The sequence below is a fragment of the Microtus oregoni genome, unplaced genomic scaffold (genome assembly GCF_018167655.1).
Source record: "Microtus oregoni isolate MIOR12 unplaced genomic scaffold, Mior012 000054F_ref0000373, whole genome shotgun sequence".
NCBI classification, from domain to species: Eukaryota; Metazoa; Chordata; class Mammalia; order Rodentia; family Cricetidae; genus Microtus; species Microtus oregoni.
Genome location: NW_024543830.1, coordinates 5,421,185 through 5,438,828, shown reverse-complemented (window position 1 = coordinate 5,438,828; position 17,644 = coordinate 5,421,185). Strand labels below are relative to the sequence as shown.

General features: G+C 45.0%; 1 protein-coding gene across 1 annotated transcript in view; it reads left to right on the top strand.

Annotated features, from left to right (window-relative positions):
- Nucleotides 1-17,644, top strand: part of Chd1l (chromodomain helicase DNA binding protein 1 like) — a 50,754-nt gene that overhangs the window by 16,099 nt on the left and 17,011 nt on the right. The window contains exons 7-14 of the mRNA XM_041638077.1: nt 3,310-3,472; nt 6,099-6,254; nt 6,824-6,916; nt 8,831-8,927; nt 11,420-11,493; nt 12,545-12,655; nt 15,777-15,891; nt 16,717-16,870. Of these exons, the coding sequence (XP_041494011.1) occupies nt 3,310-3,472; nt 6,099-6,254; nt 6,824-6,916; nt 8,831-8,927; nt 11,420-11,493; nt 12,545-12,655; nt 15,777-15,891; nt 16,717-16,870 (963 nt within the window). The remainder of the gene's footprint in view (nt 1-3,309; nt 3,473-6,098; nt 6,255-6,823; nt 6,917-8,830; nt 8,928-11,419; nt 11,494-12,544; nt 12,656-15,776; nt 15,892-16,716; nt 16,871-17,644) is intronic.

The window sequence follows — 17,644 nt, the reverse complement described above, 5'->3', positions numbered from 1 at the left end:
TCCCCCTCAAAAGTGGCCTCATTACCTCTTGGAGGGACACCTCCTGATACTTGGCATGTTGGCAACACCTGTGCTTTGGAGGGAGCACATTCAAGCCATAGCAGTGGTCATATCTAGGTATCTCTCCTTGTAAGAGAGTTCTTAATAAACTCACATGCAAATTACTGATGTACATTGAGAGGAGAAACAGATACTGTAAAGGGACCCTAGGCTTGTGGGTTTGAAACGGGGAGCCTGAGGTTTTTTTTTTTTTTTTTTTTGGTTTTTCGAGATAGGGTTTCTCTGTGGCTTTGAGCCTGAGTTTTATAACCATCTTCAGAGCCTGCACATACTTTTCATCAGGAAGCCCAGGCTCAGAGGATGGAGCGAGGAGACTTCTCTGGACAGGTCAGCATTCCTTTCTAGGCGAGGTTTGAAGTACAGATCATTAACATTTATTTAGGTGGGCAGTGGTAGCGCAGGTCTTTAATCCCGGCACCTGGAAGGCAGAGGCAGGTAGATCTCTGTGCATTTGAGACCATCCTGGTCTACAGAGTGAATTCCAGGACAGTGAGACATGCCTCTCCTCCCCAGCCCCAAAAGAAAGCAAAAAGTCCAACAATCAAACAAAACCATTTATTTTTAGACTGCACAGTGGGAAGGGGGATTCTTTCTGTTTTTCCCCTTAATATTGTTTATGAAAGTTGAAAGTGACCTAAATATGAGAATGGAGAGTCGGTGCTGGGATTTATGTTTCATACCCACAGTGCATTTACAACCAAAGCTGCCATAAAAAGTTATGTGGAAGAATGTTTAATATTTAATAAGGAATGTGCTTATACAATATTTTATACACGGAACTTATAAAGTACTATAAAGACAGATTGTCTCTGATTTTTTTTCAGCTCTTAAGTTTTGATGCCAAACTTTGAATCAGAAACTCAACTCATATCCTAGGAAAGCTAAATATTGTGACTAGTAGTCACCTTTGTAGCCTTCTGTTCTTTGACCACTTCGGCTCTTCGCTGAAATACACTTGAAAGATTCTGGTTACTGAACTAAAAGGACTCAGTCCATGTAGTTGAAGCACTTCAGAAATGTTGAGAGGAGCAGTGGGCTTTGTTCCCGGCACCTGGCCACCTGGCCGCCCGGCTCCCACATGGCTAGCTTATGCCCTGAAATAATTACATGGAAACTGTATTCTTTTAAACACTGCCTGGCCCATTAGTTCCAGCCTCTTATTGGCTAGCTCTTACATATTGATCTAACCCATTTCTAATATTCTGTGTAGCCCCACAAGGTGGCTTACCAGAGAAGATCTTAACCTGCATCTGTGTCTGGTGGAAGAATCATGGCGACTGCCTGACTCAGCTTCTTTCTCCCAGCATTCTGTTCTGTTTACTCCACTCACCTTGGCCTATCAAATAGGCCAAGGCAATTTCTTTATTAATTAACCAATGAAAGCAACAGATTAGAAAGAAATCACTCCTACATCACAGAAACATTGTCCAGCAGGCAGAGCAGGCACAAATGGGTAGATAATGAATGAGCATTTCAGGAGGAGCAAAAGGAGATGGCTGGAACTGTTGCAATCAGTTTCATCGGTTGTATCACATTGCCCTTTCGTCCTGCAAAAGCAGTGTGTTGTCTGATGATCCCTCCCCAGCCAAAAGATAAGCAAAGACATTGCACCACTCCTGCATTAGTCCTCTCTGTAATGCTCACTGTATTTTTTATTTAAAATAACATACATATGTGGTATATGGCTCTTCTGTTTTCTTAAATTAATCTTGATGGTTATTGTTATGTCAGTTCAGAGGTCGATCATCCTTGATCTAATTTTTTAAAAAGATTTTTAATTTTTTTTTATTTATTATGTATACAGTATTCTGTCTGTGTGTATGCCTGCAGGCCAGAAGAGGGCACCAGACCTCATTACGGATGGTTGTGAGCCACCATGTGGTTGCTGGGTATTGAACTCAGGACCTTTGGAAGAGCAGGTAGTGCTCTTAACTGCTGAGCCATCTTTCCAGCCCCTCCTTGATCTAATTAATATCTCTTTCTTAAGTCAGGGTTTCTTTATGTATCGCAGGCTATCCTAGAACTTGCTCAATAGTTTGAGGCTATCCTCAAACTCAGAAATATGACTGCCCCTTTCTCCTGAGTGCTGTGATTAAAGGCATGTTCCACCATCCAGATCTAATATTTCTTGATAATGTTGTTCTTTTTTTTTGAGCAAAGCAAAAAGACTAAGAAAAATGAGAAAGAACTCCGAAGAGTACGAGGTGTCTCAAGGGAGGAGTAATCTTTTGTTACTGTTCTCCTTAACTTTTAAATTTCATTACTAATTACTAGTATGTAATCACTGATAAAGGAAATTCCTTATTTGTAGCATGAAGGGCTGGCTTGGCTTGTTGGGGTTTCTGTCCCGCCCAGTACTCCACAGCCGGCAAACCACAAAGAAAATCACACAGAGATCTCCATAAGTTATAAAACTGATTGGCCCATTAGCTCAGGTTACTTATTAGCTTATGTAGCTGATATTAATCCATTATTCTTATCTATGTTAGCCATGTGGCTCAGTACCTTTCACAGCGGGGCAGATCACATGTTGCTTCTTCAGAGTCTGGGCAGGAATGGAAGGAATGGGCTTCCTCCTCTCCAGCATTCTCCTGTTCTCATTGCCCCCCCACCTCTACTTCCTGTGTGGTTGACCCGCCTATACTTCCTGCCTGGCCAATCAGTGTTTTATTAAAATACATGATTGACAGAATACAGACAATTCTCCCGCACCACTTGTTTTTGGATTTCTCATTTGTTTCTGAAAGTTTAAAGAAGTCTCTTCTGTTTGGAGCTGTCATGTGGCACAGAGTCCAGAAGCATCCAGAAGTCTTGGTACGCCATCAAGTTTTGCAAAAGGCACTGTTTTGGTATTGATCTTGTTCTTTACCTGTAGTGGAGCATTAACATTTTGCTTCCTCAGCTCCATGTGTACATACGTCCTTGTCTCAGTTGCTTTGGTAGCTTCCCCATGTGAGGTGCATCCTGTAATTTAACTTTCCAAGGTTGAATAGCGGGAAAGGATTGACGGCTCTGTAACACTTGCTCGGGAAGTGATGTGGCCTGCATCCTTACAGCACTGTCTTCTTGGAGGACCCTTTTCTGCTCCTTACAGCTGAACCAAGAGTCGTTTTCCTTCATCAAGTAAAACACACAGCCTGCACCCGAGCCTCCCGGTGTTCTGTGCTGTGGCCATGTTGCTCTTTGTTGGGCAACCCAGTCTTTCCTCCCGTGGTGGCAGACTTCTGATCTTGTTGGTCTGTGTTTAAGTTCTCAGTGGTCTTCCGTCTCCTGCTCACCGGAACACCCATCCAGAACAGCCTCCAGGAGCTCTACTCCCTCCTCAGTGTCGTGGAGCCTGATCTCTTCTGCAGGGAGCAGGTGGAAGACTTTGTCCAGCGGTACCAGGACATTGAGAAAGAGTCCAAATCAGGCAGGTTCCTCTCTTCCTGATCATCCCCAGGAGGGCGTGGCACAGAAACTGCCTTCGTGTCTAACAGACATAGATAGAGGAGATGACCACAAGACCAGGGAGCTAAGGAACCAGAAGCCAAAGGGCCAGTGCTAGGTGCCTCATTGGCTTTGCTTGTCTGCCTGTGCTCTGCCGTCTGGACTTAGAGTTCATTCTGGAAGAGGTAGGAGGGTGCTCACTACAGGCCCCGCTGTCAGTGTTCCGTGGCACGGGTGCCTCTTTTAAATCGTGCGCCAAAGCCAAGAGTTTAACAGAGATGGGATGGAGACGTGTGTGTGTGTGTGTGTGTGTGTGTGTGTGTGTGGCGGGCAGGGAGGGCTTCATCATCCTTTATGGCGGTGGCAGCTTTCTCTTGTACCTTTGCCCCTCTGTCTCTCAGAATTATCTGAATATCTGGATATTTCTGATATTACCCTAGGATGCTTATACGGTGTTTTTATTTTGTATGTATTGGGTAAGAATGAGTTGGAAGAGGTTTCCCAGTAGAACACCCTAGGCTAAAGATTTCTCCCACAGAACTCCCATGGTTAGAGTTGCTAGGTAAGTTTCAGATATCCAGGCAAGTATTACATAAACATACTGTATGATAATATTGTTCGTTGTTACGTGGAATTCCAGTTCAGCTGGCTACTTGTTTTGCGTGTTTTATTTTCTGTGTCTGGCAGTCTTAAAATATAGTGTAATTCTGATTTAGGATGGTTTTAGAAGTTCCATATACCTGGTGAGGGAACAAGCGATTTGATGTCAAAAGAGCCAAATTTGAATGCTGACAGCCTTGGTGGTCAGCTCTGTGGCTTATGTCCGAGGCTTGACTCGTGCGCTGCACCTGACTTTGCTATTGCAATGGGCAGTTACACCTTTCTAAGCCGCATTGCTGAGCAATAAGAATAAGTGCAAAATCACTCCGGGATTAGGAGAGCCTCCGAGAAACAGGACTGTTAGTAAGAAGAGAGTTTGTTAAGTGTCCCTGGTTCCTGGGTTCAGAGCTGTGACAGGTGGAGAGGGAAGAACAAGTGACTTGGCTGAAATGCACATTCAGAGAAAATGTGTGTGAACTTTGACCTGCTCTTGACACCTAGCGTTTGCACAGTTATGAGGTGCAGTGCAGTGTTTCAAATTGAGTCTTAATTGCATTGGGTAATGATCAGCTCAGGTAGTTGGCATATTGTCAGTTGAACTTTTATCATTTCTTGACGATGAGCGCTTTCAAATGCTTTTTCTCTACCAGAGCACACTGCAAATGTGCACGAAGTTGTCAAAGAAGAAAATCAGTAAAGGCTTATTTTGAGCTATACAGCACAGTATTATTATTAAATATATATGTATATGTAAGTGCTCAGTATTGGTAGTTGTTAGGGAAATGTGAATCAAAGCCACAGTGAGGACTGGAAGTTGGACTCTGGGTAAAATCACTCACTGCTCTTTCAGAGGACCTGGGTTGGGTTCCCAGCACCCACATAGCAGCTCGCAGCATCTATAGCTCCCGTTCCAGGGAAACCTGCTGCTCTCATCCAACCTCTGTATGTATTTCACACATGGTGTCGTTAAAGACACGCCAGCAAAACACTAATACACGTAATAGTAAATAAATGCATGTAAAAATATAAAAAAGACAATGAGGTACTATTCACCCCAGTGGGATGGCTATTATTTAAAAGACCCCTCCCCCAAAACCCCTACAAATGCCAGCAAGGATGTGGAGAAAGGGAACCCCACTGATGATGGGGTGAATATAAACTAGTGTAAACAATACAGTACCAAGGTACCTCAGAAACCTAAAAATGCAACTGCCATTCAGTATAGCAGTCCAAATTGGGTCCAAAGGAAACTAAACCATACCCACGTCACTCTCTTCATAGTAGCCAAGGCAGAACTAACTGTCTACCATAGATGACTAGATAAAGATCACAAGGCACAAAGCTGTAAGGTACTGCCTAGCGGTTAAAGCCCGTGAAGGTTCTCTTTCCCTCGGGGAGGTGATGTAAGATTGCCTCTTGTCCTGCTGGGCAGCATCAGCACTCACAGGTTTCCAGGCAGCCATGAGAGTGAGACTTGACAGTGCCCTGTGCTGCCAGACCTGCTTGAATAGAGCGGCCAGTGAATGATAAGAATTAGTCAGCTTTTGAGTGATATCGTTTATATTTAATCTCTCTCTCTCTGTGTATGTACTATAGCACATGTGTGGAGGTCAGAGGACAACTCGTGGGAGTCGGTTTTCTCCTCCTACTGTGTAGGTTCTAGGGATCAAGCTCTCTTACCACACGTGACAGCAAACACCTTTGCCCATTGACTGGCTTGCTGGCTCTCAGCACTGTATTTATTTATTTTATTTTAGTAAGTTGGGTTTATTTTGCCCCACTGAAGACTAGTGAAGTGTTCAGAGCATTTTTAAGGTAGACTAGGATAAGCCATGATGTTTGGTAGATTAAGTATGTTAAACACATTTTTCAACTTGGGAGGAATTAGCAGGGACCTAAGCCCTGCTGTGCGTCCAGGAGTGTCTGGAATATGAAAGATCACTGTCCCGACTCAGAATTCAGATTGCTGAATACCTCGATTGCAAACTCCAGTTTTTCTTCTTATGCAGCAAGTGAGCTACACAGACTCTTGCAGCCATTTCTCCTAAGACGGGTGAAAGCCCAGGTAGCCACGGAGCTTCCCAAGAAGACAGAGGTGGTGATATACCATGGCATGTCAGCACTACAGAAGAAGTACTACAAGGCCATCTTGATGAAAGACCTAGGTATGGGGATGCGTCTGTTCGGAAGCCGAATGAGTGTGGTTTTCACGTAGGAAGTGTGCAATAATCAGGCGCTCTCCCCTCTACAGCAAGGAGGGAGTGGAGATGCTGGGTGATTCTCAGGTCTACCGCAGTGGGTGTGGCAGTGTCTCAGACTCTGGCCCCATTCCCCTTGCTGCCTTGAAGCAAGCACTTCTAAGTGCCCTAGTCCTGCCCTCTATCTTTCCGGCCCATTGGAGACTTAACGAGCTGCAAAATGCTGTTGGCTCAGATTCACTGAGAAGGGAGAGGCAACAGCATGATCTCTTGATTCCCATTTTATAGTTGTCCCTTGCCTCTGTATCAGTTACAGTGGGAAGATCAGATGTCTGAAAAAAGGATACTTAAGTTCACTACATCCAACTTATGGTTTATTCTTCCTTCTTAAAAGAAAGAGATGGCTAAGCAGTTTCACACAGGTGTCCAGTTTAGTCTGAGCAGTTACACAGGGTTTGAGGTCCCGTGTGAGGCTCTGGACTTGGGAGGGTGGGTTGCTCTGTAATCCATCTTTCTTGTGGTCTTTACGATTTCAGATGCATTTGAGAATGAGACGGCAAAGAAAGTCAAGCTGCAGAACATCCTCACACAGCTTCGGAAGTGCGTGGACCACCCGTATCTGTTCGATGGTGAGAGTTGCGGGGCTCTGCCCTGCCACGTTACCGCTTTGCTTACGGTCCGTGGCCCAAACCACGGTGAGGCATGCCCTCCACCCTTGTTCAATCCACTCAGATCATGTTTTTCTTTTCCTTTTCAACTCCAAGTTCCAGTCATAGATCCTGCGTTGTGTTTGCCCCATCTCTTTGTTCTCCCGGAAGGTGGACATGTTCTTAAGGTTTTTTTTTTTTTTTTTTTTTTTTTTTGTTTTTCGAGACAGGGTTTCTCTGTGGTTTTGGAGCCTGTCCTGGAACTAGCTCTTGTAGACCAGGCTGGCCTCGAACTCACAGAGATCCGCCTGCCTCTGCCTCCCGAGTGCTGGGAATAAAGGCGTGCACCACCACCGCCCGGCTCTTAAGGTTTTTTTCACTGACTCATTTTTCTCAATGCATTGACAGTTTTGGAGACTCGAAACCAGTGGCTCTACAGGTCGCCATCATGGTTTATCTGAGTGTTTCCTCACAGTTCATGTCTCCTTGTCTTGAGCCCACTCAGTCAGCCCTTCTTCACCACATTATGGGTGTACCGGACATCTCTGTGCTGGTGGTTGTCTAGTGTCATGGTCCAGTCAGTCCCTCAGAGACTGTGGCTAGGGTGTCATTGCTTTCTGAAACACTCTTGGTCTCCATGGAGCACTTCATCTTGCCTGCCTGCCTCAGCTGTCCCCCTGCACTGCCTGTGTCCTACTGACGTCCGTGTTTCTCACCACATCTGCCCCCTGGACTGCCTGCATCCTACTGATGTCCGTGTTTCTCACCACATCTGCCCCCTGGACTGCCTGCGTCCTACTAACGTCCGTGTTTCTCACCACATCTGTCGCCCTGAACTGCCCATGTCTTACTGACATTGTGTTTCTAAGTGCCACCTTAGGCCTCCACCTGTAGATTAGATTTTAATTTTTTTTTTTTTGATTTTTCGAGACAGGGTTTCTCTGTAGCTTTTGGTTCCTGTCCTGGAACTAGCTCTTGTAGACTAGGCTGGCCTCGAACTCCCAGAGATCCGCCTGTCTCTGCCTCCCAAGTGCTAGGATTAAAGGCGTGAGCCACCACTGCCCGGCCTAGATTTTAATTTTCATTTAAGCTGGGACCTTTATTTAAATTTTTTTCTTTCTTTCCTTTTCTTCCTTCTTTTTTCTCTCTTCAATTTTTCCTCCCCCTCCCCCTCTCTGTTTTGAAGTAGGTCTCACTGTGTAGTTTAGCTTGGCCTGAAGCTTAATCTAAGTCCTGACTAGCCTCAACATCCTGAATATTCAGTCCGCTTGACTCTGCGTTAGAAGTGCTGTATTAAAGGCCTGAGCCAGCACACCCACCAAAGCTGGAAGCCCAGGGATAATCCTAGGACTTCTGGGCACGTAGTCCCTATCGTAGGAAGGCCTAGTGTAGAGGTTTGTTGCAGTCAGGTAGGGTCCCTAATGCTGCCGCTGTTTAAACAATTCACAGACTCTTAATCCAATGCACATTTGGCTTTTGTTTGTTGTAATGGATGGGAACTTGTAGATTTTAAAAGCAGCTCTCAGGTAATGTAATACTGACCGCTGCCCCATACCTCGGAATGTATATGCCATCTCTGAACTGTTTTTGATTCACTTCTCTAGAGAGCCTGGACTCTAGTTTAGGTTTCTTGCCTATAACATCAAAGTTGGTTTGCACCGTAGATAAGCTTTTTTTTTTTCCTTTGAGGTATGTTTGCCTTTGTGATTGGTGTGAAGAAGTACTGAGGTTATCATACAAACAGATAATCATAAAATTCCTCAGCCACAGTTGAGCCTTGGCACATCCAGTGTAGGGAGTGTGGGGTGCTTTGCCGGCGGCCGACAATCAGCGTTTCTCCTCGGGGAATCTGCTCCAGTGTTGCACGTTAGTGGAAGTGGGTTCTTTCTTCCCTAGGTGTGGAACCAGAGCCCTTTGAAGTTGGAGAGCACCTGATTGAGGCCAGTGGGAAGCTTCATCTGCTGGACAGACTGCTGGCATTTCTCTACTCCGGGTAGGCAGTGGGTTCACACCACTCTGAGCCAGTAACCATTGAAACCCAAGTGCTGAAGAACTGACAGATTTCTCGAGAAGGACCCAAGTTTTCTTTCCTAATCAACCTTGATTAAGGTTCCACCTTCCATGGAAGGATGCTCCTGGCTCCTGCTGTCCCATCCCCCACTTACCCCCCATGGTCATCCTTTTGTTTGGATTCCTATAGCTGTCAGTGTCCTCCTCTGATGTGCTGTCTGACTCATCAATATTTGGTCACCTTATCACTCCAGCCTTGTCTGTTTCACCAGAACAGAGATGGCGCTGATCTTTCCCTCCACAATTGCCCGTTGGCAGCCTGTGTTGAATCAGTATCTATCATAGGGGCTCAGTTAATATTCCTTCTTGTTAACCTGTGGGTCTTGGTCTAACCTCAAGAGGATCTAAGGGGACATTTTTCCAAAGACACTGAATTAGGCAACAAAAGATCTTGTGTAGTAGTGTTTGGCTGATTCCTCCATGAAAAAGGGGGACTCTAGACAAACCCCAGATTCTTGAGGATTTCAGTTCATCCCTTTCAGACCCATCCCAGATATGGCCTGAGATTTAGCAAAATTGCCCACTAGGAATATGCAGGATTAGTAATTGCATGTTAAATGATTATATGCCGTGCGGTATCTTATTGGTTAGAGTCAATAATGTATATCTATTTGTTGTACCCAAGGAATTTCTGAATTCTTTATGCCTGATTTTTTTCTTTCCATGGACCCAGAAAGGTTATATGTCCAAGGTCACTACATGGCAGAGGTGAGATTAGAACCCCCCTTCCCTCACACACACATGCACACATTTGGGGCTGAGTCTTCCAGGAGTTCTCTTTAACTGTTGCTCTGAAGCACATAGAGACCAGGTTAGTTCTCTCGGCGAGAATTTTGTTTTGATGGCATTGTGCTTTATTCATGATGTTTTAAAGTCTTGCCCAATTAAAAGGCTTGACTTCGTTCATTCTTTGTCATTGTTCTATTCGTTATTGTTGTTTTGAGATGGTAGCTCACTGTGTAGCTCTAGGTGGCCTGGAGCTGTCAAGTACATACCGTGTAGACCCTGTTGGCCTTGAACTTGAAATGGTCCTGCTGCCTCTGTCTGCCAAATGCTGGGGTTTCAGGCATGAGCAACTACAACCACACCCTTGTTTGTTTTTAGAAGGGGTACAATTTTTTTTTTTTTTTTTTTTTGATTTTTGAGACAGGGTTTCTCTGTAGCTTTTTGGTTCCTGTCCTGGAACTAGCTCTTGTAGACCTAGACCAGGCTGGCCTCGAACTCACAGAGATCCGCCTGCCTCTGCCTCCCGAGTGCTGGGATTAATGGCGTGTGCCACCACCGCCCGGCTTGAAGGGGTATAATTTTGATTTTATTTTTTATGCATGTGGGGTGTGCATATGTGTGTGTGTATGAGACACACACACATTCGGAAGTACATTTATACATACATACATACATACATACATACATACTGAGGCCAGAGGATAACTGGGCTGTCACTGGTCTGTAGCTCGCTCACCAGTTAGGCGAGACTAGCTGTGCAGCAGGCCTAGGGATGCTCCTGTCCCTGCCTCCTAGAGCTGAGATGCTGTGCATGCCACCACACCCAACATTTTTTAACGTGGGTTTGAGATCAAGCTCAGGCCCTCATCCTTGTGAGGCAAGCAAGCACTAAACTGGCTGAGACGCACAGGCCCCAACCCCCCGGCCCTTCACTTCATGAATGTCAGTGTCAATATACCATGTATGGGCAGTACCCACAGAGGCCAGAAGAGGGCATTGGATGCCCAGAATTGGAGTTACTGCTAGTTATGAGCTTCCAGTTAGGTTCTTAGAATGGAACCCAGCACTCTGAACTGCCCAGCCATTTCTCCACCCCTCGCTTCATTCGTAATCTGTCATCTTATGTTGTCCCTCTTCTTTCATCATGTATCTTGGGAAGTGAGATGCCATTCGTCCCTTTCTAAAGTAATGCGTTTCTGAATTTTCAACCAAAGTAGCTGTAAATAATAGTAACTTTCTCCCCAAGTAAGATTAGGGATAAGCAGCTGACTGTGGCCATCAAGGTCTTGAGAGGTGTATGTGTGTGTTTGAATTTTGCATTTTACTCTTTATACGTGTGTGTTTATCTTGCTTTTGGCATGAATGCTTGTACTTGAACGCATTGACTTTCAGTGTGTGCTCTGGCCTTTCTGGAGCTTCCCGTAGCCTGTGTGATTGACAAACACCCCTGGGATTTCTCCACTGTAGTTTAAGAACTGCCACTTTGAAAGGGACAGCGCCAGGTTTACTTGCATTCTTTACATAAAATACTTACGAGTTTCTGAGGAAATCTTTAAATTATATTTCTACTTTAGTATTTCATTTATTTATAAACTTGGATTCTTTTTTTTTTTCAAAAGAATTTTGCTTGAGGGAAATATACCTTCAATATTTCCAGAATTGTCACTCTCTCCTTTCTTTCCTTACCAGGGGCCATCGGGTTTTACTTTTTTCCCAAATGACCCACATGTTGGATATTCTGCAAGACTACATGGATTACAGAGGTGACGCCCCTTGTGCACCACATCTCCTGACTCATTTGTAGCTATACCAGTCACGTATGTAACATATGTGACAGTCATATGAGGTGTGGTGCTTACAGAGGAAAAGGAAGACGAGACATGGAGAGTGGAGTGAAAACTGGCAGCGTGGAGAGATGTATGAGCAGACACAAGCAGCCACATTCCCGCTGGCTGTGAGGTTTCTGATTATGGCACTGGGGCAAATACCATGGAAACGTTATCTGTATAACAGACATATTTCAGTGACAACTTCCCAGTCATGAAACATTTGCCTCAGCACCCGACCCCTTGCTCAGACTCGCTGGACAGATGAAAGAGTAGAAAACCCACAATCAAATGGCAGAGAGGCTGGGCCGGTCGTTTCCATTAACAATAAGGAGTGGGGTTATTATATGAGCACTTTGCTTAATATTGCCGTACAGCGCATGTGAGATTTTGGAAAAACCTGTGTCTTTGGTTGCTCTCAAGGCCCCTGGAGACGTGCCAGCTCCCGACCTTGTGGTTTAAGTTAGTCCAGACTGGGCCTCAGAGCTATACTTAATGCTCCTCAAATGCTGTGGGAAACCTAGGCCAGGGCTCCCTTGCAGGGCTCTTGGAGCACAAGAAGAGTTCAAGTTGAGAGCTCTCTTTGGGTCTGGAGCATGATGACAGGTGGGAGACCCTCCAGCTCCAGAGAAAGGCAAACACCAGGCCACCAGACACCCTCCTCACCAGCTTCCATACTTTTGCTTGCTTCTCATTGAATGCAGTTTGCCATGGAGCCGGCTTTCAGGATTGCTCGGGAATGGTTCAGAACTATGTACTAAACACCACTTCAGCTGCACTTAAGAGTAAAAATGTGTTAATGCCTTCTTTTATAAAATGATAGCATTGCCCCCCTATAAATTTAGACTTTTCCCCCATGGAAATTATTAGAAGTGGGAATTCTGCCTGTGTATGAAAAGGGTAAGGCTGATGTCTGCTTTTGGACTAATTTTCCCCCCCAGAATCCTTGAAAAAGAATTAAGGTTGTCCATTTTCTCCTTTCTTCAAGGCTACAGCTATGAGCGTGTGGATGGCTCTGTGAGAGGAGAAGAGAGGCACCTGGCCATTAAGAACTTTGGAAAACAGCCCATTTTTGTTTTTCTGCTGAGCACCCGGGCAGGTAGGCCGCATGGGTTCTGATGAAAGCAGGCAACGATCCGGGAGAACGTTTACACCCCGACCATTAGTGCGTTTCCCTAATTCTCTAAAAGACAAGGTTATCAGCAAGGAGTTAAAAGGAGGGGATTGAGGCCATCGCCATGGTTGGTTAAGAGGCTGGACTTCTGAAAGCGTGGTGACCGTTTTATGGCTCCTACCATCTCATCAAGGAACTCCAGCTGAAGTCTTGAGTTCTTAGAAACGATCCTAACCTGCTTTGGCTCCTGGCCTGCAATGTCCGGAGAGAGTTCCATAGGAAGTTTTATTTATACTTAGGGAGTGCAGCTCTTCCCCCAACTGTGATTTGGGGAATGAGATAGCTTCTCTGCTAGTTACCTTCCTTTAGAAATACTTCTCTAACCCAGAACACGCTTAGTGAGTATTTAATTGCTTTAAAATGTGATTATTGTAAAATTGCCAGCTACTTAGAGTTTGACAATGTCTATATATAACTTCAGTCATAAATATTATCTCACATTTGGGATATGTTATTAAGAGGGTGATTTGTTTTATGCATTATTAAACAATTTAACATTAGCTTCTGGAAACATTTCTTTTTTTTTTTTTAGATTCTGGATCATCCTTAAATCACTTTTTAAACCATTGGCTAGTCTTATTAATTTATTTCTTTAAGAAAACTTTTAATTTATGTGCATATGCCTGTTTTGTTTCTATTTGTAACATAAACATGCAGTTGTCCTTGGAGGCAAGAAGAGGGTATTTAATCTCCTGGATAGAGTTGTAGGCCATTGTGAACCACCAGATAGGGGTTTTGGGAACCAAATCCACGTTCTCATGCTTTTACCCACCTCTCCAGTTCCTCATTATCTTATTTCTTATAAATTGAAATCCTCCTGAAGCAGACAGGGTGAATACAGAGATGTGTGTTCCCCTATTAAAGAGAGATCAGCATCTCCATGGAAAGGGTTCTGTCTTATTAGGAAGCATTCACCGAATGATTAGTATGATAAGGGTGAATAAAAGAAGCTCTAGATGTAATCCTAGGTAAGGGGATTATTCTGTCAGCGTCTGCCTTATCTGTCTAATAAAGATAATAATGCATGATGTAATCAGCCTCTCAGCCCTTCGCTCATGTCATCCTCTCTCTCCTGTAGTCTTAGACAAAGCATAGGGTTAGGTCAGGTAGCCTCGGAAGAACAGTCAGTTTTATCTGTGATACTTTAAAGATTTCATCATTTCCCGACTCAGAGGACAGTCTTTTGTTTGAAATGTCTAACATTAAGAAGGACGAGCCGTCCGCATTTTAGTTAATTTCCCTGGAGGACTCAGGGCAGATCCTGGAGGAGCAGAAGCACTGGGCACTGCCTTTTCCAGAAGCTTGCTGTTGTGGCTCGCAGGCCGCTGTGTGTTCCTCAGGTCTGCAGCACTTCGATTTGTTTAGCAGTTCGCCCTGTGTCCAAAAGTTTCTGTGAATGAATCATATCACCACCAGGGGGCAATGATAGCTCATGAATATGTCTCAAGCAGTTATGAGCAGAGCTTATTAAAAAGATACCACTCATGGGCCTGAGTGTAGCTCACACACGTGCCTGTGTAGCATGTACAAGGTCCTGGGCCCCTTCCCTGGTCCTGCAAAGAAAGTGGGATCACCCTTTGGACAGAGCCGCCTTTCAACATCGTGTGACTCCTAACCCCCAGGCCACAAGGGCAGGGTCGGGGTGGGGTGGGGGAGATGCTGCAAATTTTTGAAGTGAAACAGGCACCTGGCAGGTGTTAGAGTGTAGTGAACAAACAGGCGCTGGAGCTGGTGTGGTGGAACAGCCTGCCGTACTGGCTGTCAGGAAGAGTAGTGTTAAGGACTGCTCCAGCCCAGCAGTTGGAGGTCAGTCATCCTGGGCCACACAGTAGGACCCTGTCTTGAACAAAAAAAAGAAGGAAGGAAGGAAGGAAAAGAAAAACTATAACAGCAACCACAAAAGCCCAGGAAATGTAGCTAACAGGTTTAAGAACCAGACATGGACATGGGAGTCTGAACCTTAGCTCCTTTACCTTCTAGCTGTGCAATTTCAAATGACATCTCTGTATTTCCATCTCAGTATCAGCAAAAGAGGTGAAAATGAATAGTTAGTGCCCATAAGTTTGTTGCGTAGGGCATAAGAGTTGATTTTCGTTAAATGCTCAGAACCTCGCTTGCAACTGGCAGGTAAAGCTTAAATGTATTAGCCCTGATAGGTAACCTAGCCCCGCTCAGTAATCAGTCATTATCAGCTCTTTATTCCAGATTTAATTTTAAATATTCCTGCTTGTCTTGAGAGCCAGCTGGGCATCAGGAGTCCTTCTGAGAAGTAACCTTTAATTTAAGCTCCTAGGACAAGCCCTGTCAGGCCCCCTTGTTTCAGCAGCGATCTCTAATGACCCTGGCAAGAACCAGTCCGTTTTATATTAGTTTTTACATTAATCAAAGAAAAGACTGTAATTTGCCTTCATGGTTCTTTTAATTCCCGAAACCCATGGTCGCACCTCTCCCCTTTTCTTGTAGCACTAAAGAAAACCTAGAAAATTGCTGCAGGAGGTGGTTTGGTTTTCTCACGCCGTGCCTGGTGGGTATGGATGCAGTTACAGGCGCTTGGCTAAGGCTTTCTTCAGAGCAGGGGAGGCAGTCTCCTGTTCTGCCCTCCTCCATCAGCATGTCAGCGATCTTGCAACCTAGCCTGGTCTGCAAGTGTGAGTCAGGGCTCTTCCCTTACAAACACCCTCACAGATTGTCCCATGCTCACCGTCCTTTTCTGAAGGAGCGTGCACCCTTTTCCTTGTAGACTGTCCTAGGCTAATGTAGTCCAGTGTTTTAGGTCTGGGAGAACTGAAACTGCTTCACGCTCCTGACTTGAGCATCTTCCTTTGCTGCTTGTCCCTACTTCCCCGTTCTATTCTGTATGATGATTACATTGTCCCAAGTCAGGCAGTAGGAGGCTGAGGGAGCAGGTGTGACCATGCTGGGCTCTGGAGTTGTGGACGAGTGATGTTTGACTAACTTCAGTTGTTAGTGTTACCCTGTCTGGACCGTCTTTATTCTCCAGACTCTTGTGTGTGTTTCGGGTGACTCTCCCTTGCCTTATTTCCAGGTGGAGTGGGCATGAACTTAACGGCAGCAGACACCGTTATTTTTGTTGACAGTGATTTTAACCCTCAGAATGACCTGCAGGCGGCTGCCAGAGCTCACCGAATTGGCCAGAACAAGTGAGTGGGTTCAGCGTCAGTGATTTCCACTTCCTTGGTTTGCTAGACACTCCTGGCTTGGGAAGAAGGGAGGAACGTAGTCCTGGTGACAGCACCAAACAGGAACTGAGAGACCCCAGTACGAGCCCGGCTTTGCTGTTGGCTTCTGCAGCAGCATTAGTGGGTGGCACCATAGTCCAGACTTGTTTTGTTGGACAAAAAGCCAAATTATGAAAGGGTTAGAAGGAATCTTTAGAAGCTATTTAATTCAGTGAGCTAGAACCCACCTCACTAAACAAAACAAACAAACAAACAGCAACAACAACAACAAAAACCGATCAACACCAATAAGAAATGAGCTCAGTGGTGTTTTTGTAGATTTGTCTCATATTGCTTTGTTTGGATTTTTTTTTTTTTATCTTTTGGTCTTTTGCTTGTATATTATGTTTCCAATGTTTTTTTTTAATGAGTTTTATTTGTGTGTGTATGTTTCTTGTGTTTGTTCTTTTTTGTTTTTCTGTTTGTTTTATTAAGCAAGAAGGCCTGGAGTTGGAGGGGTAGGAAGGGCCTGGGAGGAGAAACAGTGGTCAGAATATATTATATGAATTGCCCCTGGGCCACTTGATGTTACAGAAATTTACCAAAAATTATGTGCTCACCTTGGGCCTGAGGATGACACGTGCCTACAAGGTTTTCCTTGGCACAGATGACACAGTTTAGGTCACCTCCGCATCCTTTCGTTCATATCTGGAAGGCCGGATCAGTCTCCAGCTGTGCTCACTGGTGCGTCCTTTCCTGAGGTCACACGCACTCATCACCCTCTGCTGTCACTTGACTGGCACACAGGTCTGTTAAAGTCATCCGTCTGATCGGCCGGGACACTGTAGAAGAAATCGTGTACAGGAAAGCAGCCTCCAAACTGCAGCTTACCAACATGGTCATGGGAGGGGGTCATTTCACCCTAGGAGCTGCGAGACCGTCCGCTGAGGCCGACTTCCAGGTTAGGATCTCTTCTTACCCATAGGCTCATCATGACTCGTTCCTGCGTTGGTGCCTGCTATGTGCAGGGGACTTCAGGAGTCAAAAATAGGCTTGATAGGTACAGAGTAAAGGGAACAGGTGCTGTCTGTCTGTCTTGGATTTAAATCTGAGCCTCATTACTCCATCACTTCAGAGGTCTTTCTTTGCTTAAAACAAGGGTTCCATTAGTTTTATGTCTGAGGATGCTGAAAACAATTAGAGAATTAAAAAACAAACTAAGGTCATCATAGCAGTTGATTCTGTGCCTTTGTCTTGGTTTCTTTTCTTCTTGCTTTGAAAAATACCAGACAAAATCAACTGGAGAACGGGTGTGTTTTAGCACGCAGCTCAAACCCAGCATGTTTGGGAAGTCAGATCCACAGGAGCCTGAAGCAGCTGGTGACATCATATCCACAGTAAAAAGGCAGGGAGCCAGGAATATTCGGGCACAGCTTACTTTCTTTTTTTCACACAGTGCAGGATCCATACTCAGGAAGTAGCATCCCCACTTCCGTGCCGCCTTCCCATCTCAATCACCCTAATCAGCGTGAGTTTCTCGTGTGCCTGGAGGCGTGTGTCCAGATGCTCTCCTCCAGTGTGGGCAGACCCTTATCACAAACTCTTGGCTTTCTTTGGGCTTTGGTACCAAATGCAAAGTCAGTTGCATTGGTTATATATAGCAATGTTAAATATAAACATACCCAGCTGTTGGTGCTTCAGCGAGCTATGTAAGGAGTTTTGACACTGTTAACAG